The sequence below is a fragment of the Strix uralensis genome, chromosome 11 (assembly GCF_047716275.1).
Source record: "Strix uralensis isolate ZFMK-TIS-50842 chromosome 11, bStrUra1, whole genome shotgun sequence".
Classification (NCBI taxonomy): Eukaryota; Metazoa; Chordata; class Aves; order Strigiformes; family Strigidae; genus Strix; species Strix uralensis.
Window position 1 is genome coordinate 19,647,856 of NC_133982.1, and position 21,125 is coordinate 19,668,980.

The 21,125-nt window shown below is 38.0% G+C and overlaps 1 protein-coding gene across 1 annotated transcript in view; it reads left to right on the forward strand.

The window, feature by feature from the left end:
- Nucleotides 1-20,925, forward strand: part of ABHD17C (abhydrolase domain containing 17C, depalmitoylase) — a 30,213-nt gene extending 9,288 nt beyond the window's left edge. Inside the window, exons 2-3 of the mRNA XM_074880497.1 lie at nt 15,355-15,534; nt 19,418-20,925. Coding sequence (XP_074736598.1) covers nt 15,355-15,534; nt 19,418-19,637 — 400 coding nt within the window. The 3' untranslated portion in view covers nt 19,638-20,925. The remainder of the gene's footprint in view (nt 1-15,354; nt 15,535-19,417) is intronic.
- The last annotated feature ends 200 nt before the right edge of the window (nt 20,926-21,125 follow it).

The following is a 21,125-nucleotide window of genomic DNA, read 5'->3' on the forward strand; positions in this document are numbered from 1 at the left end:
TTTTAGTTAGCTTTGTTTTGCATGTTCTCATAGAACTTGAAAAATGGTGTTCAATAGCAGCAAAGAAGCAAAAACAGCTATGTATTTTTTCCAGTGTACAGATAAAGTGAGATAAGGTTCAGACTATCATTATTACATGAATCTTATTGGCTATTTATAATAAATTAAACAAAGTGTCTTGTTTAAACTATTATGCTGTACAATAAACTGCAAGCCTTAAAAATATGCAAAATAAAAGAGAAGCCAACAGTAATACGGGGGTAGACTTCTGTTAAGCAGTTTGCAAGCAAAATGGTGTATGGGACCATCTGCACTTTAAAGGAAATTTCAAGTAGTTAACTTGCTGCCTTAAGCATTGGACTGGTTTGTTTGTACAGATCTTAATCTTTGTCCCATCTCTGTGTAGTCTTCCGAAACATCTGATGAACTTAAATAAGTAGGATGTTGGCTGCATGACAGCCTGGGGAAAGTGGCATCTTTCAAGAAAATGTTCTTGTTTTTGAGGCATGTTCTCTGGGGCAAATTTATACAAGTCTTCTCCAGCTATTTGTTCTTTATAGCTTCATTTCTCACAAAAGTGTGTGTATGTTTTGGTGTGGTGTTTTGTTTTTTTAAAATGAAGTAGCTAATTTGGTATAATATTTATTTTGTTGGTATTCCCAGGACAATTCTTACCTTGAGGCAGTTGGTAAACAGCTGGTTGGTCTCCTCCTTCCCCTAAGACTGCAATGTACTTCAACTTGCATATTAAGTTGTATTACACATTTTTTTCAAAATATTTTTTGTTGTTCCCTACTGTAAAAAGCTTGTCTATTTTTCTGGTAAAGCATGGTTTTTAATGTGTCATAATGCTACTACAGAAAAAGTTTCCTGGTTATGAGCATCTTACCCACTTTAACCAACTGTAAAAGTATCAGAGTTATAGGAAGAGGTGGGGTAGTATTTCAGCTACAGTTTTGCTATTTTTATTCATACTAGTTTATAAACATGTAACCTTTGCCTCAGACTGGTTAATAATTACACTGAGTTAGTATACATTGCAGACATTTCTTTCTGATGCAAAAAGTGCCTTTTCAGGAGTCGGTACAGTAGTTTAAGATATTAAGTGGTGTTATAACCTTAAGCCTGACCAGTATGCCTGTAAGGTTTTGACTTCTTCTGAATCTCTGCCAGTTTCCAAACTTTTCTTTCTCTAATACAGAAACCCTCTGCCCTCTCCCCTGAGCTCTTGCTAATTATTCATTAATGTGATGTTCACTTCTAAAGCCCCCTGTGCCTAAAACCAGTACAGTTAGTTCTTTATCGTGTTTTTGAGATTTGTACTAAAAATCGGTCTGATAATGCGGAAAACTACTGTCTGTGAAGGAATACAGACACAGATATAGTTGTCTTTGAAAAAAATAAATTATTCTGATTTGTATTTGCATTAAAAAAGAACAAAGATGATAAGAGTGTACTTGAATATAACTTGGAGCTGAATTCTTGATGTGAAAGATTGTCATAAATCCTCAATGTTCACCAAGTTTTGTAGAGGGTGAGAGGATTGTAAAATCTCCTTGGTTTATTGAGTTCTTTTCTATGCTGAGACTGAGCAAGCTGGTGCCAGATATACCACCCTTCCAAATTGGATGTCCTTCTGTCAAACCTCATCTGAGATCTGTATACCATTTTGTGGAGAGCACTGAACAGACACCATTGATGTAAATAAGATCTGTCACCTTCCAATTATTTCAGGAAATTACCCTTCCCATCCAAAAATCCACTTTAATAATGTTCATAATGAGGAACACTAAACATAAGGATCTTGAATGTTTCTTGCTTGGATGTAGTTCTAAAGCTGTTGCATTTCAGCAGCAGGAGAAACTGAACAATTATTAGTGTCTTTGGTTGGACATTCATAGCAATTTTCTATTTTTCTTTTTCTTAGTATGAAGTAAGTGTTAATTTGGAATAAAGGAAGCAATGTTAGCTTAAATTTAGCTGATTTATTATTGGGATTTTGAGGGGGAGAGGAGGAATTCGATTTAGCAGGTATTGTTTGTCGTTTGTTACTTTTTCTTCCTTCCACTATTCCCAGTGCTTCTCAGCAATAGTCTAATGTGAACTATGTTCTTTCCTGCTCTTTGCTGTAGAACTGATCAGACTTCCTCTTTAAATATTTTTTAAAATTAGCATTAAATATTTCTATTTTGCCTCTGTCTTGGAAGCTTTGTGGTACTAGGAGAAAGGGAAGAGCTAAACATGAGAAATGTGTGTTGGGGGAGAAAACAGCAGTAGTTTACAACTAAAAGTGCATGTGTGGTGAAATGGGGAACTGCAGAAAAACCTGTGTAGCCAAAATGTTACTATCCAAACTGGCGTTTGGCCATAGTGTAGACATTAATGCACCTACTTTTCCAAGCACTGCACTGTTATCTGTTATTTCAAAAATAGAAACTCCAACAGTACAAGACGTCTTTATGCTATGCTGGTTTATTGGTAGGCCATTAAGTGCCGGTGTGGCATGTACTGGAATTGCTAACATTTTTTCCTGCATAACCAGTTGTTCTCTGGTGATACTACAGTCAAATAGGGAGCCTGCTTGCTTTACAAGGACTGCATCACAGATAGAGGCTAACAGGATGCTGAATAACATTAGGAAACTGCTTTCTTTTCCCTTTATTTTTGTTTTCTTAATTTTCTAAGATGCATCTGCAGGTCAGTTTCTACCTTTAGCACCAGCTGAAATAATGCACTTAAGTGATTGTATTAACAGTTGGTCCTTGATCCACTGCTAGGTACTTCTGCTTCTTGTGGAGTAGCTAACTGTTAATTGGTAAGCATCCTTTTCTGAGGGGAAAAAGTTGACTAGCAAGAAATCTTTCACCAAAAAGACTACAGAAGCAATTGGCCCCGCTCACTCGGTATGTTGGCAGAAAACAAAGTATGCAAGCGTGCTGTTTGACCATCGTTAAAACCTCTTGATTTGCACAATCTGGGCAAAATGTCTTTCACTCCATAGAAGCTTGAATGATGCCAGATAAGATAGCTGGATAAGCTGAACAAGTATATATAACCTGGTTTCAGAACTGAATTTTCTGATGTGAGTTTAGGAAAGTCATGAGAAAGTTAGTACTTTACTTCTGTACATTTAGAACCGTTCCCACTTCTTAGATTAACATTTGTTACTTTAAAATAGATAAAATGTACTGATAATTAATGGGTTTGCATATAATTAAATGCAGATGTCTGTTTCTGTAATAAATCACTTTTTTATTCTCTTTCCAAGTTCCTGGAGAGCATGAGGCAGGTTTCCTGGGCACTTCCAACCTAACAGAAGTGCGCAGGAGAAACTTTGACTATGTGCTAAATTGTATTGTTCACAGTCCTAAGTAGTATTTACTGGTAGAAGGGAGGGGGGCTTTAGCCCCTGGGTTTGTGATGATAAAGGCTTTGACTAGGAAATTTGGTTTTTAAGCTCTGAACTATTTATTTGTGGTCTGCTGTTTTAGCACATCTGGTGCTGTTAATCCTTGTGATTGCTATATATTTTTTTAATCAGCTTAGCTTTATATTGACTGTTACTGGGGCCTGAACATTCATTGTGCTAAAAGTTCATTAAGGGAACGTGCAAAAGGAAAACAAAGTGTAAAACAGTGCAGGTTTAAATATAGACTAGCTAATGTATAGATTTTGTGGAGCAACAGATCGTTAATCCTGGTACAGTCAAATCAGCCTATTTTTGAGCAATAGGACTAGAAGAACTTGAGGATGCTTACAAAGAAAGGAATTGATGACTCTGATTTCAAAGTTAGAGTGCCAATATAAAAATGTCACAAAGAAAGAAAGAACGCTGAGGTTTTCTTCTTTCTGAAAAGATGCTGGAAGAATCTTTTCTAATAGATTGCTTTCATGAAATTACTGTCTTTTTCCATTTGGCAGTTATCACTCTTGGTATTTGTTAGAATATTTAATGTACCTAACTGAAAATGAGTAATTGAGAGAAGGCAGGGAAGACTCATCAGGAGAGTAGTGTTTCTCTGTGAGGCTGTGAATTTGCCACTTCTTTGAAAGCAGATGCTTAAGTGTGTACAGATTCACACTGTAATAAAGCTCAGTGTTTGAAGCAATTACAAAATTGGTTTGTGTTTTCTCCACTTATCTGGGGCTGGGGGAAGAATAGAGGTTAGTGTCACTTATCCAAGTAGGATTTCTTCCTATTCATGATTCACAAGACATGGCGGTGCAGAGGAAGTGCCTATTGTTTTGATTTTTAAATCAAAAGAAAACTGCTTTTCTTTAAATCTTTGGAAATGGTTAGAGTAACTCAAAGAAACATGAAGTATTTCTAGAGGATTAAAGAGGACTATCCAAGCAGGATGTGTGGTCTCCTGGATAACACAGGCCATGACACTTCTTCACTTGGCTTCTGCGTAGAGCCCTTCAGTGTTTATGAGATACTGTGTATCTTTGAGAGAAGTCCAGTCTTAACTGGCTCTTCTACGGTGTTTGAGCATATTAATGTAAGTATATAAGGGAAAGAGAAATCCTACTGCCAGCTGAGTCATCTTCATATAATGCTGGCTGATAAAATATTCATATACCAGGGACAAATGCATTCATCTGCAGTGGGTTCTTTTTAGCAATATTAGACCAGTTCGTTGGTACTAATCACTTTTGTGTCAGGACCTCTCTGCTGTTGTCGTCCTCCGTCCTGCCTTTCTGCCCTCCCCATCCCCTTTCTGTGGGAGACTCTCAAATCACTGCCGGAGCTATACTAATGCTTCTGGAGGGGAAGAAATGATGCATCCAGTTTGTCTGCTTGCATATGTGGCAAGGCCTCATCCATTCCAGCTCCCATGTAATCCTCTCGGACTCTGGCTGTGGCACTCTGTGAGAGAGACTGCATTCAGATTTCCAGGGATCTTTGAAGAGCAGTGTGAAAATGGCTTTGTCTGCTGTAATAGGATTGGATACAAGCACCTGCTGTTGAGAAAGTTCAACTTTGTCGTTGTTCTCCTCAGTTACGGGGATAATACTTGAATATTTTTTTTTTATCAGCTTGTTTTCAGGATATAGTTACGATTGTCTGTGACGCAAGGAAAATGCTGTATTAATGCCACATATTTCATGTTTAATGGCTTGTAAGCTGTATCAAAGAATTGTAGCAAAAGTAGTCATTTAATGTTGTTTATCTTTGAAAACATGAGGTTCTTTGTAAAATCTGTGGATGAAATAGCTTTTACTTAGAGACCGAAACATAAATAAAATTACAATAAATAGGTGGAAGAGAATGCAAAAGGAAGGCAAGAATGGAAAAGAACCCCAACGAAACCAACCAAACAACAAAACAGAAATCACACACACAAAAGAAAAATTTAAGTGGTTAGTTGAATTAAATCAATGGTGGGACTAGTTACCTGAGTACTTCCAGAGCCAAGCCCTATAGGTATCAAAGTTTTGAGTGGTCTGCTTTGAATTTTTCTTTCATCTAGCCTTCCTAATATTAGTCTCCAAAGGATTAATGCCAATTTAGCAAAATTCTTCTAGATCATCTAGACAATTGCCTTCAGCAGAATTTATATATACTTTTGTTTTAAGATCCTTAGGTTGGGAATAGCTTTTTTATTAATTATAGTGTGTGTAGCTAATCAGCTGTGCAAACCTGGAAGTGTGAAATTTTGCAGTTTGACTACAGTTTAGGGTTAGTCTTGTTTCATTATATGCTTATACAGTGATAACTGTATTTTCAGAAACTACAGCCTGATACATTTAAAGAAAATTTAACTGGTGCCATTTCTTTTTGGCTTGACTGTTCTGGTTTGTGCACTTCCGCAATTGTCTGCTTTGTGAGCAGCTGAGCTGTACCTGGCAAAAGGGAATAAACATTGGAGATGGGTGGTGCAGGCAGCAGCTCGGGTCAAAAGCCACTGCACTCCTTCTCAGATAAGTTACCCCAATGCATGAGTCAGAAGCTTAAGTCTTGCATAGTTGCAGCTCATGGCAATTAGTGCTGCGGCAGGATGGCCTTAAACTATTGTGTGGTGCTATAGGTATGTAGGAGGTCAGTGTTTGATGTGAAGAAGAATCAGGGTAAGAGCAGTGCTTAAGATTGAGGTGGCAGAAGTGCTCCAATAAGCAGATGGGAGTACTAAAAGAATAATACAGTGCTCCTGAACAAAAATGCTTTGAGAACTGTTGGAGAGCAGCAAGATTGCTTCCTCCAGGCTTGTAAACCCTCAGTCTCCCGGTGCTGAGCCAAGGGTGGTGAGGAGGGTTATGTGATGGGCTTGGGAGGTGAGCCAGAATGCATTGGCTCACTGTGAATTTTCTGCCTTGAGAATAAGGCAAGGCTCTCCAGTTTGGAAGTAACTGAAATCTAAGAAACAGCTATGAAAGCACAAAACTTGTGGGAATGCATAACCAGTGTTAATATTTGTACTCGGGTTTTTTTTAACATTTCCTAGGGAATCAGTTTCTGTGCTAGTTTGACACATACTGGTTTTAACTGAAGTCTTTATATTAAAAAATACTATGTTTAGGTACATGGATATCATCAAATCTTTCTTGTTCTTCATAACAACCCTTATAGGGAGTAGTTTACCTCATTTTTTCGGCTTTTGAGTGTAGGATATCCAAAGGGAAAGTGTAGGCTTTTTTCAACAGTAAAAGGAATGTTGAAGTTTTAATGACACGTCATTAAATGTTGTGAGGAGTACGCTCATCTGTCTTAGCTCTGCTGTATTATAAAACATAGAGTACGATGTGTGCAGCTGAAATAAAAATACCACAGCAGGATTGAGATGAGATAGAAGTTGGGGGTGAAGATAATGAGTTCCTCACTCCAGAAAGTACTACAGACTGAGCTTCTCTGTGAAAGTAACAGAATTTTCTCTGCTGTCTCAGGTTATTTAAATGTACCTCAGAGAATAGCTATATAGATTTTGTACACTGGTTACAGTAAAGAGTATATAATAGAATGTAGCTGACTGAGTTTTTGTGAATTATTGATGCTGTGGTCATGAAGACAGTTCTTAGTGGCCAGTAAAGGTTTTCTGTCTTTGATAAATAAAGCTTAAGACTTCTATATTCCATGTTTATTTGCTACAGAGCATCTTAATTAAATGCAAAATACTTTGTTAAAGTTAACTCCAGTGCTCTATTTTTAAAATAACTGGAGTGAGAGATTCATTTAGTATGCCATCTACCCGTTGTGTTGTGGGACTAAATGATGTAAATCAAGATTGCTCTAAGAAAGCACTTTGGGAGAAGCGGGAAACTCTGAAGAGTAGAGAGCACGTATGTATCTTCAAAACCGTAACCTTGTGACACAGGGCTGGCTTCAGAACTCTAGTTGATTTCTAAGGTTGCTAAAGCAAAGAAAGTTGGGGGGTGGGAATTACATTTGCATGTATTCATGCGTTTAACACTTATTTTCACTCTTACTAGCTTCTTGTATTTCAGTTTACAGTGGGTTTAGATTGCATTTGCTCCTGTGATTAGGGAAATTAGGATTGCATTTGCTGCTGTGATTAGGAATTCATTTAGGAAAGCACTCCCTTCCTCTCATTGCACAAATGCACACTGGGTATTGGGGTGTTATTCACCTTTTGTCATAAAGTAGTGGAATGGTGAAGGTAGGAGTTCAAACAGAAGGCTCAGCCACATCATTGCTCATTTTTGTTGGATGTCCTACAAGAGTCTGGTTTTGCTTGTCAGTGGCCTTTTTGTTAACTTTAACTTAATATGAAAGAATTATTGATCATCAGTATGAAAGAATTATTGAAGTTACTCTGTTCTCTTATATCAGCGTGCCCATGGCAGAAGTTCCTGCTTAAATGTCGATGCACATTTAATGACAAGTCTGTTCCCTCATTCCCTGCTATCTAGGGAAAAAAGAAAAAAAACCAACCAAGCCCTCAGTCAGAAGCAGCTGTTCCAAATCTGTTTGTTGTTTATACATACAACTGCTAGTTCATGTGGTAGACAAATGAGCAACCTAACATAAACCAAACACCAAAATTTAGTATTCTGGGTTATTGTGGTGATGAAAGATCATGTTATAAATACAGTTGAGTTCTCAGTACAAGAGAAAACAAAGGAGGTTTTACTTTGTAGCTCCTTAAAAAAATAAAAAATTGATCTGTAAGCACAGATTGCATATTTTCTGCCCATTCTGTCTTTTGTATCCCACTATTTCGCTACTGTTCAGCTAGCTTGGAAGAGATTTCTTCCAGAACACAAGTTTGCAGAAGTCTTCTTTCCTGGCTGATGATGTGTGCTATCTATTTTTTTTTTTTTTTAATGCTCCTATGTTTCACTTCTCTTTTGACTCTTATTTCTGAAAAATGCTTGAAAAACCAGAATGGATAGATGCAGTCTAATTGCAGTTGTCAAATGATCTCTACTATGAGATCATTAACTATAAATGGTTGTGAGGATAGAGCCTGATTTATGACTAACAGAAGACAGACCGCAGACTGGGCCTGTGATCTGCTGGGTTGCTTTGCCGTGGCACAGTAAGTTGGCTCAAAAATGTGTGGTGTGAGACAAGCACATGGAAGTGCTGCCATGGTGTGGCATGAAATCCTCCAACAAAACGGGTGTTGAAGGGGGAGAAGGAGCTCACTTGTAATGGTGAAGCTGGGGGAAAAAAGGAGGGGAATGGATTTACTGTTGTAGAGTGCTTGGTTTTGCTCTGAGTCCTGAGCAGATTTACTTTAGTTAAGGAAGGTGTTTCCCATTTCGAAATATGACATATTCAGGAGCCTATGTTCAAAGCATGTGAACACAAGGTAATTTAAGGTTGTGTTTGAAAAAGGAGAAATTTTTTAGAGGATCTCATATTATTTAGATTTCAAAAAAAAAAAGACACCCAACCCTCACCCCCAAGCTACTTAGTGTAGATTAGCATAACTCAGTTAATTTAAAATGCAATTTCATTACAGTTTGTACCAGAGAATGCCATGAAACAGCCTTCCTTTACCTACCCTGGTTGTTCAGGGAAAACTTGCCCTGGCTGCTCTACTCAGCAGTGTGTGGATCACCTGCTTTTGTCATGGTCACTTAAGCTCACCAGTGATACTTAATATCCTTGTTAGGACTTGGTTGAACTTTAAGTACAGTTCTCAATATTTCATAACAGATCACTGATTATCACAGGACAGTAATCAAGAAGCAGCTGTAGTGATTCATGCTTCAGTGTAATTAAGTTACTGCAATGCAAATAATCATCCTAAGAAGTACCTAGAAGTTGCTTCCACTTGATCAATTTATTTATATGAATAGAAGAGCTGGTACATCACTGGATTAGCACTACAGTCACATAGTCCAGCAAGCCTGTAGTAGTGTGATATTTGCAAATAATGAACTTCCAAAATAGCCTTTAAGAGGGCATTTTCAAGAGTCATAGGTTCATTCTGTAACTCCAGTATTAGTTACCCTATATTGATTAGCACTGGGCTTTCTCTATAGCATAACCAAATGATTATCTGGTGCGGCAGTAAAATAATAGTGATATAAACCTGTGGCAGATTCCTTGATTAAATTTCTCTGGCAGCCACTGAAATTATTTTGAGTGTGAACACATTTGTGGAATTACTCGTCTGCTCCTGTGACAGTGTGCTGGGATATATGCCAGAAAAATGTGTCCCTTTTTTTGCAGCTTCATAAGCCAGAATACTATGGAAACCACTTTTGGCTCTTACTACAATGAAAATATGAACTCAGAGTATGCTGTACCTGAACTTCAATCACACAGTGCTTGTAGACTTGGACAGGAAGGAAGTAAGAGAAAGAAGAAGACATCACATAATTTAAAGAATCAGTGTCAGTGTCTATTGTGCTCAGTAAAACAGTGAAGAATTTTAGACCTATGTTTGTGTGAATTCAGGAAACTGGAGTGAGAAGCTGGCACAGCGACTCTTGCTGTGTGCCAGGGTTTCCTGTGAATCTTGAATTAATTCTGATTTTTCTCATTTGACAGTTGTTGTTATGGTTAACACCAAAAAATCCTTAATCTAATGCCTTGCTCTCAATTTGGTGTTGGCATTTAGGTTGAAAATCTGCTGTAATTTCTGTGGTATTTTGGCTGACATGCTGGAGTGGTACTTGCTGAAGCACAATGTGACATTCAGTGTTTTGTTCTGATATTGTAAATTACTACAATAATGTTTATTGACTGAACTTATCTTGGTTTTTTTTTTCACATAAAGGTCCTACAACATAAACTCTTGTTCAAGATATGCAGTCTGCATGTGGGATTTTTACTTAATTGGGGATTTTTGTTTTTCCTTTCTACCCCCAAAACTAGCTTTTTAGATTCATACTGGATTAAATAGCCACTTACTTCTGAAAATGTAGATGCATATCCTACAGAAGTGTATAATGAGGCTATAGAAAAACTTATCTGTGTTTCTTAAGAAGTGATTAAAATTTCTCTGGATTATTGCATTTAGAGGTAATGTATTTTGAAAAGGGAGTGAGCAAATAATATGTCGTGACAAATGGCTTTGTATAAACAGGAAGAAACAGACTTGAAGAATAGCTTATGAAGATCTTATAATAACTGAGCACATGTATGTTCTAGTAAAGATACTCTAAAAGTCACTATTTTCTCCAAATGTGGCATGATTTGTGTCATTCCTGATGTATGCTGGATTGTCTTTGTCCTAAAAATGAATTGTTTCACTGGTGCCTCCCTTGAGAGGGGAGTGCAGTTTTAAACTCTGTCTCCTTGCAAGAACACATGGACTAGTTGCCTTGTTTTCCTGGCCTATCTCTATATACTGTGTTGTAAGGAAGAACTTGACCACCCGTAGCCACCTTAGTTTAGCAGCAGTTAAACAGTAGGTCTCAACAGCATTATGAAATGGGGCTTGTGTTGACAAAATGCTCTGCCTAGATAGTTACTGTGACTGTTTTTGAAAATTAATTTGTTGCTTTTGCTGTATCCATGCTGTTCTATATGCTTTTCAGTTTAGGTAAGGGGTATTGGGACAGCAAATACCATAAAACGTTAAAACTGAAAATACAAGGTGTGGTTAACTTCACTGATTCAGTAAGTCTGAAAAAAGAACTGGCCTCATTAATGAATATGTATTTAGCACCTTTGAGGATTGGCACAGATGCTGTAACTCTGGCCGTGAACATTGCAGGGCTTCAGCTGTATGAGATGTCTGTAGTCCCTGAAGCAGCATTTCACTAGCGCTTTCAACTGAGTAAGGAGAGAGTAAAAATAGCAATGGTAAACTTTCCATATGTATCACTCAAAGCTGAAGCCCTGGAGGCGGGGGAGGGAGTCAGTGTCTTATGCTCATAATTAGGGATGCTTTATGACAATGCATCGTTTGTACATAGTGCTGTCAGCCAGAAAACATGAAGTACTTTACAAAGGCAATTGATACCATCATCTGTGTTGTATGAGGAAACTGAGGAGGGACATGGCCCAAGCCACAACCATACAGCTAAGCAGACTGAACTAGAGGTGATTGTGTCCCGTCCTCCTTTGCTGTACTCTTACTGTCAGCAGCACTCCTGATCTCCTCTGTCCCACTGGCCTCTTGGTGTGACTGAGGGCTCTTATTACTTTATGCAGGGGCAATTAGAAGAGTCTGGGGTGTGGATTCTTAATAGCCAGCTTACACAAACATGAACTATATGCACAGAGGGAGACCAGAATTTCTGGTAAACCTGATTTGTATAAATTGAGGCAGTAACACAGGGGAAAAAAAAAATACTGTTAGTAGTAACTGTGGAGCGTGTTGGTGCCTTAGCTAGACCTGGCCTGAGTTGGGAAGCTGTAGGTGCAGATAGCTGAAGTGCTTGTGAAGACAGCTGGGGTTCTTTCTGCACACATAAGAAATGTAATGCGTACTCCACACAATCTACTCGGGTTATTGAGAGTAGGCTAGACTGGAGAACTTTGCCACCTGATAAGTGCTTGTGGGTAAGGGCACACAGAAATGCTTGCATCATTTTCAACGGCAGTAGCTTTGCACTTCTCAGTAATTGACTTCCCTTGAGGAAAAAAGAATGCATGCCTTTTTTCCCCTTTTTTTGTGTGTGTCTTTTTCTCCCTTGTCAAATCAGTGTTTTATATATGCCCATGGTTAACTGTTTGAATTGCTTCCTCCTTTGGTTTTGATGAAGGCTGGTTTCCACATTGCAGTGTTGCCCTGCTTGTTTTGAGCTCTGGGCTCCGCAGAAGTGCAGGAGCATACCCATAAATTTATCTCGGGTCTCCCGCTCCCTTGGATGGAGCTCTGTTTCCACAGAGACCAAAGCTTGTGTGTTTCAGGGAAGATATTTTTAGGAGCTGCTGTTTAGCTGGTGGAAGGACTTTCTTCCTTAATAGGAGAGCAGATTGTATCAGGATTCCTCTTTTCTCAGAATGTCTTTTGCATTTTTCTATCACATTCTTTCCTTTTTTCTGTGTCACTTAGTTTCCCTTTCATTGCTGCCGCCTTATCCATGTCTGCTTTTCCTCTCTTCTGTTTCACTTTCTGCATCACTATTCCTGTTGCACAAGAACGTAATACCACAGGGGAGTTTGCAGTGAGTGGGGAAGGGACCCAGCCTTTGCTTAAAGAATACTGTATTTTAAAGATAAATTCCCCAGGTCATTTTGTACCTCAGTTGAACGGTGCTTGCTGAGTCACCAGCTGGGCAGCGTTCGTGAAGACAGAGTATCACGGAGCCAAGCCCTGGCTTTCAGCTCCAAGAACCTCACACATGTCAATTATTCATGGACCTTGCTTATGAGTTGTCATATGTCCTTTGGCCTCACAGTAAATAAATTTTACATGTAGCTGTTCCTGCTGATGTTTGTGGTAAGTGTTATGTCTCACCTTCTGATTGATGGCCTAACGGTAAAGGGCTTAAAAAGATAAATCTGTTACAGTAACTCTTCCGTCCTGGAAAGTTGGACTGTCCCTAAGTAAAATGGTCCAAGAGATTCTTTTAGTTGTCTGTCAGTAGGAATACAAAGCAGGAAAGACATTTGACCTAATGACAGGCTACAAGTGCACTAATTTGGTGTCCTAATACTTTTTTAAGATTTTTTTTTTTCCTTTCAAAATTGTCACGTTACCTTTCTGCAGAGTTAGATACTGAATAGTTGTAGCACTTATCTAGTGATGAAGGGCTACTTTAAATTCAGAGAGCTCTGTGTTTTTTAATGATGCTATAAACTGTATCTGACTTTAATTGGCGTACTGTGAAATTGAAATTGTTTGTTTCTAGAGTACCTATTGCCACAGCAGCAAGGTGCTCCACTTACAATATGAGCTGTTTTCAGAAACAAAATAACATCAGAAGGTGTCAATCCAGAGCGGATAAATGTTGAAGAAAATTGCCATACTAAGGCAATTGTACATGCTGAAGGAATTCTCTTGCTACCCGATGCTGTCCTGTTATCCGGTGATTCTCTTTCAAATGTCTGTTTCCATATTCTGCTTAGATTATAAACCTTTTAGGCAGAGGACTTTAGTGTTTCTCGTGATACTGGAGTTCAGGATGGTATTGCAAAACCCACCAGCATTATTAAGTGCCACGCAGCGGATCTTGTTCCAGTCCCATTTTCTTGTATTCCCTAATGCTGATGCATTTCTGCCTGGTTTTAAAACAATACAGCAGCTGGTAGATCAACAGATTGGATGCTTGTGCTGCCTTCAAAGGTACATGCCTCCAGCTCTCCCCACCCAGCAGCCAGAATGAAGTCCAGGAGGAAAAGGCTTTGCTCCAGAATCTTGTTAACGTGCATACCAAAATCAGCTAGGCTCTTTTGACTGTTTGCTGGACTATTTCTAACAGTAAGGGATACAAAATTCTCCTAAAAGAGCTTCACAACATCTCTTTAAAAACATCAGGCCATGGCTGTGGTGATAGACCACCAATGTGAGCTGCTGCTTGGTTACCAAGAGGATAAAATTTTACTCCAGGGAGATATTTTTAAACAGTTGCTTATTCATATTACAGTAGATGCCAAAAGCACCCTTATGCTCAGCAGTATAGAAATATTAAGAAAATTCCAGTTTCACAGAGGCTATCATCCAGTCTAGTTTTACTTCGTTGTAAAACCAGGCAATCTTGACAGCCTCTAGTTGAATGATTAGTACTGGATTATTCTTCTATTGTAATTTTAATTATTAACTGGTTATTCTTCCATTGTAATTTTCTCTCTTTTGCACATACCCAGTCATTTAGCTGCTTGAAAGTCAAGAATTATCCAGGCCTACCGTACACCTCACTATCAGCTTGGCAAGGAAGTTGAAACCTTCCAGGTGTACATTGGGCATAGCCTAAACTGTAGGTTTTAATTTTCACAGTCATAGATAGCAGTGACAGCAGGACTGTAGACAGTGTAGACTGGCGAAAAGACACATTCTGCACAAATAATTTTCTACTAGAAATGTGTTCTCTTCTGCATCAATTATTCTTTATACAGTTTTCAATAGGAAGTGGAGTTATACATAGAAATTTTCTGGGTAAGTATTATAATTAACTGAGTAACAGCTTTGATTTGCAACTTTCCTAACAAGCTGTAGTGGCCAAACGCTGTTGTACTCTTCACTTCTTCCTAGCCACTGTTGCTTCCTCCTCTATCCCTTCCAAATTCCTTTATATTTTGCATACTTTAAGTAAAAACTGAATTTGTATCATACTCAACTTTTTTTGTAGCTGTGATACAGCACACAAGCTAGAACAGTTTTGTAGACTGGATGGAAATATTAGGGAGCCATCCATGACCCCTGTGAACCCTGAGTTTTATGGAATGATGTATTTTTACAGTTACAAAATAAGCCTGACATATTTAAACTGGAAAAGAAGAAAGGAACAATTTACACTGACCAGAAATTGAAAAAATGAACAGAACTATCCTCTCAAATTCTTCTCCTCTTTGGTGTCTTTAGCTACACTAACAAGGCAGTTTAGTCTTTTTGTTCCAGCTGCCTGGAAAGAAAGGCGGGCAGAGGAGTAACTATCTTGTTTAATGGTGGAAAGGTTGTTAGCCTCCAGAATATCTAATTGAAATTCCTGAGAGTGACTCTGGATAGGGGGGAAATCTAATTTATGATTTGCTGTGCTGTGGAGTGCAAGATAAGAGGTGTTCGTGAAGATGGTGAAGATTAATGAACAAACTGACATTCCTTTTTTGAGGATAGCTCTTTTCAGCCTGTGTAATATTTTTATTATTTACTTTACTAACCATTTTAAAGTTTAGACTTGTAAGTTTGTGTTTCCTAAAAACAGATTTTAAAGAGCTACAATGGGTAGGAAGGGTCCATTTGTTGGTTTTGGTTGGTTTGTTTTTTGCTTTTTGTGATGCAAAATGTGTTGTTTTGGTTTTTAAAGGGATGTTTCTTTTCTCTACAGGTATGGTGTTAGTCCTGAGAACATTATTCTCTATGGTCAGAGTATTGGTACTGTCCCTACAGTAGACCTGGCATCTCGGTACGAGTGTGCGGCAGTAATCCTTCATTCTCCCTTGATGTCTGGATTACGGGTAGCTTTTCCTGACACTAGGAAAACCTATTGCTTTGATGCTTTTCCAAGGTATGTATAAATGCTGCAGAGAGGGCTGTTCTATACTCAGCATGCTCTTTAGGTGTTGAAAAGGGACTAGTTGTTTAACTTTCCAGGGAACTTTATTGAATTGTCACCTGCATCTTAAATGTAAGGTATGCACACCTTCTAAGTCCAAGCAGAGATTCACCATGTAAGAAAGAGGCTGATGTCAGTGTCAAACTGACATGATAGTCAGCTCAATGAACAAACAAAGCCTTAGTGGTTACAACTAATTTTTCCCCTGTTCTTTTGTGTTGTGGGTTGTTAATGCCAGAATTTTTATGCTGTCAAGGTTGGAGTAGTAGTTTAACAACTGATAATACACTATTAAGTCCTTCAGGCTGATGACTAACAAATAAGTAATTGTACACTCTTAACATCTCAGTCAACTTTGATTTAGAAGGTAATATGATATCATTAAATGGATGTGCTGTTTTCAAGCCGCTTAAAATATTGCTATAGTTTTACCAGATCAGCAGAGAAAAAGGTATAGATAATTGCTGCTTTTAAACGGAGAAAACAGAGGGTCAGAGGCTAGAGTGTTAGACTGGTATGATTCACACTTCAGCTTAATCCTGCATTTCATCTATAATCTCAAGGGAATGCATTTAGAGTTTCTTTACCTTTGGTCCTTGTAAGTAAAAACCTTTGTGTATCTTCGGCATGCTGTCCATATAGAATCACTAAAGATACTGAGACTTGTACTTGTTCCTCCCTGATGGACATCATGTAAGATCCTAATGTCTGTGACCAAAATTAAGTAAGTTACTGTCCCTCTTTTGGAAGACTTTTTGCTTGTTTTAGGAAGTTCTAGAATGTTTTACATACAGAAGGCTATATACAATTGGTTTCAAGATAAAACAGTTGCCTTTATAGCCTAGTGTTTAATTTGAAAAGCAGTTGCAACAGACCTAAATTAGAGTATCCAAGTATTTGGGAATAGTAGAGGTCCTGGGAATAGCAGATGTTCTAGGAATCTTTTAAAACTTCTCATTTTACCCGGTTTAAATTATGGGAGAATATGAGAAGGGAAGCCAGTCTCTTTATAGCAGTGTGTATAGACCTGGGGGCTGTGAGGGGACACACAGATAAAAAGCTGAATGGTGTGTGGAAGGGAGAAGGCAGCAGAAACTCACTGGAGTCTTGTGCAAAGCTTGGCTTTGCTTCAGAAGATCATGTTTGCAATAGGTGTAGTAGGGGATATTCACAGCATTTGTTATGTTTACTTTATTTTGGTTACAACAGATTAAAATTAGAAGGTGGGGGAGGCCGTAGATATAAATCTGTATGCCAAAACAGCTAGAAGTAATAGTGAGCAAGTGACCAAGTAATAGTGGCTCTCACAGTATCTATGTCCAGTCCCCATGTTTAGAATTTGTCTGAATAGGTTATTAATTAAATAATTAAATTGTTGAAGGGGCAGTCAGAATTTGAAACACATACCTCAACTCATTCATCATCCTCAAACCTGAAATCAAATATTTACAGATACTTCTCCGAGAGGGAGAAAACAAAGCCTTAAAAATAGCTCTGATTACAAAAGTAACTGTGATTAGCTGATACCAGCCAAATCAAATAACAGTTTAAAAAAGAAAAAGTGGGAGGGGGGGAACAGTGACAACAGATGTACTGTAGAACTTGAGTATTTTGTTCTTACCCTACTGAGCTGTTCATTGCTGTCAGTCTGACTTCACTTCTACTGTAAGCAGTGAAAATAAACAGCAGTGCACTTTTATGAATGTGTGCAGTTCAACTGTCTGTCTTCACGGTGGGAAACAAAATAGTTCTGTGTGCACCCACGGTGAATTGCTATTATGTGCATTTTATGTCGGGACGCCATGCGAATTTGGTCTCTGTAGATTTTTCTAGCTGCAGAGCGGTGTGGCTAAGAATACTAAGTAAGTCTAATGTGCAGTTTAAATACTGCCTTATGAGTCGCTGAGTTGGCAATGGGACGCTTTCCAATTTTCTGCAAAATACAAATATTATCTAGCTTAATGGTCTGTGAATATACGTGAAAAAATAGTTTCATTATCTGAATACTGAAGCGAAAGGGGTTTCCTGGTGTCCTACAATAAATGAGAACTTAGTATCTAGCCACTAAAATTATGTATAAACATCTCTGTAGCTGTATGTAGCTGACATGTTTGTCACCTTGTGGAACTCGGGGACAGACCCTTCATGGGCTTAAGACTTCAGTTTATATAGCATGTTGATTATAAAGTATTTCCATTTGGCTATGATACTAATTTGGGGGTGAAAATTATGGAAAAAAGAAATCTGCATTATTCCAATGTCTCTCTTATGTTCTCGGGATATTTTTCTGTATTCAGCATAGCCGCACACAACTCAAGTTCCAGACAGGAAAAGCGAAATAGACTGCATTTTAATTTTAAATAACACTTTTCCTCTTTATATGACATGAAGCCTGTTTTTTGGAGAAGTATTGAGACGGAGACAGAAATGTGTTTACACTCAGCTGTTTACTGGAATACCAATGACGGTTCTGTAGAATACTAAATGCTGAGGTTTATATGTGTGAGGTTTAGTGCCTCAGTCTACATCTTAATTTTTAATTAACTTTATATTTTCATAAAGCTTCTTTAAACCTGTTTTTAAGTCAGTGTATGTTGGCATCTGCATTTTTTAATAATTTTAAGCAGTCTTGATCACTTGTAAAATCTCTGGTCTTACCAAAATTGCATGCTTTCTTGTTCTTCAGGAGCAGGAATATCCGAACACCTTTTATTAGATAGCGTAAAGAAATAGACTTGTCCTTCTGTTAAATCAAATATTACTGATACTAATTTTTCCACCCACTTCATCCCATACTCTGCATAATGTCCTGAGCCAATTCTTCCATTTGTTGATGTAAGTAGAGCTGGTAGGAAGCTGAGAGTTCATTAGCACTTGGTGTCTATACACTGATTTGGAATTACTGGTAAGTAGCAACATGAAATGGCTGTCTGGAAATAAAAGCTGGTGCCTGCATGAAGACAGTCAAAGAAAGCTGCTGTTTACCACTTTGAAGTTCATGTGCTACCAGTATGCTTTATAATTGGGGTTTTCTGGCCTGAACTCTTAGGTGTGAAGGTACCTTTGTCACTCTTCCCTTTCCTCTGAACCCACTTTCCTGTGAGAGGTGGTCACTAGCTCTATTGGTCTGCTAAGTGTAGCTGGAACAAAAGGAAAAAAGTTTACTTCGAGGCCACTTTGCAGTCAGAGCTGGCAAAGAAGTTGGTTGTGTGAAGTAAAATCCTGCGTGAGTTTCTCTCGGTTAGTTAAATGTCCTGGTGTAATGCTGTTCTCCCACAGTTTTCTCTTTCATCATTTGAACTTAAACAATCAGTACAAAGAACAGATTGTTTTTCTTTAGTTGAATTTGCCTAATTTGGGGGTTTAAAAACAGGCTCAAACCTCACGCGATGAGGCTTTTTTATACTGAAGTCTTATGACTGGAATGTAGTTCATTAGTTCCTAATCTGTTAAATTGGAAGGTGATAATGTGTAATGTGAAGAGTCCACACTGGCAGCATGTCGCATGGAAGCTTACTTGCCTCTCAGTGGTTTTTGTGATAGACACACTCACAGTTTTGGGGTTTTTTTTGTGCCAAACTTTATTTGTGTGCTGCCCATCTGAGCTTCTTGTCATTAGAACTGGTGGGATGATGGTGATGGCAGTGCAGGCTCCTGTATACATTTGGGGAGTGAGCCTTGTTCCGTATCACTTGAGCACAATTCCAGTGTTTTGCAGCCCTGTAAAAACATGCAGTGGTAACTGGATCATGTATCAATAGTTAAGCTTGCTTTCTTTAATGGTATGAAAGTTAAAGCCCCATACTGAGCTGTGCTTTTCTTTTCTATCCCCCAGCATTGACAAGATATCTAAAGTAACCTCTCCTGTGTTGGTAATCCATGGTACCGAAGATGAGGTAATCGATTTCTCCCACGGCCTGGCCATGTACGAGCGATGTCCACGAGCAGTAGAGCCCCTCTGGGTGGAAGGGGCTGGGCATAATGACATAGAGCTTTATGCACAATACTTAGAAAGACTAAAACAGTTCATATCTCATGAACTTCCCAACTCCTGAAGAAGCCTACCTGATTTTACCTCAGTTACTGTGAACGGAAGAAATTACCTGGTTTTGCACATGCTTTAACTGGATAGCTGTAATAGCTTTATACTATGAAGAAATACCCTGTCTTTAGGGTGTTCTAATCAAACATCTGATGAAATTTGTCTTTTATATCTGGAAATTATTCTACTAATGCACACAAATATGGTCAACTACTGTAATTCCAACAATTTTTAGCTTCGTTGCCCTGAAGGAAGTGGGAATACTAGCTGCTTATGGGGACACTTTTTACCTAGTGCTGTATTAATCGAAGATCAGTTTTCTCTGTCTCACTTCAGATCGTTTATAATTCTGTCCTACAAAGACTTTTTTTCCCAGTGTTCTCAGTGTGGAGAACACAACTGTTATGAGCTACAGCTTGTTCTGAACAATCACTCATGGGTTCAATCTAAGGGAGTACTTTCTCTGTAAAGTTTCTAGCTGTGGTATTGTAACTGGAAAGTTATTGTGATGAAGTTCCCCCTCCTCCCTTCTAGTGTTCTTTTGTTAACTTACTGATCTTCCCAAGTAAATTATTTAAATATACTTTTTCCTGAAAATAAGCAAACTACTATATGGGGCTAAACTCTGTAACAACCTCTTCATTACCTGTATAAACATAACTGGAATATTCTTAAAGGAACTAGGGACAAAATCGCTTTTGTTTAAAAATAAATGTGTAAATTTACTACTAGAAAACTCATTTTAATATTCAGATGGTCTGAATAATAGCCATAACAGACATTTCCTTCTGTAAAGCATTCCTGTAGACTTTTTAAAAGTACTGTACATATTTGAATTTACATTGTGCATAGATTCTTAATTGGTAGTTTTAATTTAAGTCTAGTTACAATAAACTGCAAAATTCTGGTTTGTATATGATTGAATACATTTTGTTAAAATATGTTTTTATCCCTATATTATTTTGCTATTAAAGTTTTATAAAGTTTCCAGGACAAAAAAAATTTACACATTTATGTTTTGATGAATTTATGTAACTAAATTTTCATTGAGCTGATCTTTTTAGTTTAGAAGTAATTTGATTCTTTGACACTGGAATCGCACAGATTATGCATCAGAAATGCAAGACACTTAAAAATTGTTACACTACTAGCATAGGTCTAATTTTTCCAAATTTAAAGGCCTTAAATGTACTGTAAGCCTCAGATTGTTGTATAAATCGATCGCGATTGATTGCAGTTTGTGTCCTGTTGCTAGAATGCAACACAGTGATTGTAATGGAATAAAGGATGCATGGATTAGAGCTTGCTGAATTTTTGAATCTTATTTGGTGCATAATTTTCATGCACAAGGGAAGTGTAAAGTACAGATTACTTGATAGAGTAACTTGAATTTCATTATTTACTTCCTTCCTTTTGAGGAAAACTCTCCTAAAGTACAAAGCCACGTTTCCATGAAGCTTGGTATGTAAATCAAATGTAAAAGAGATTACTTTTAAATGGT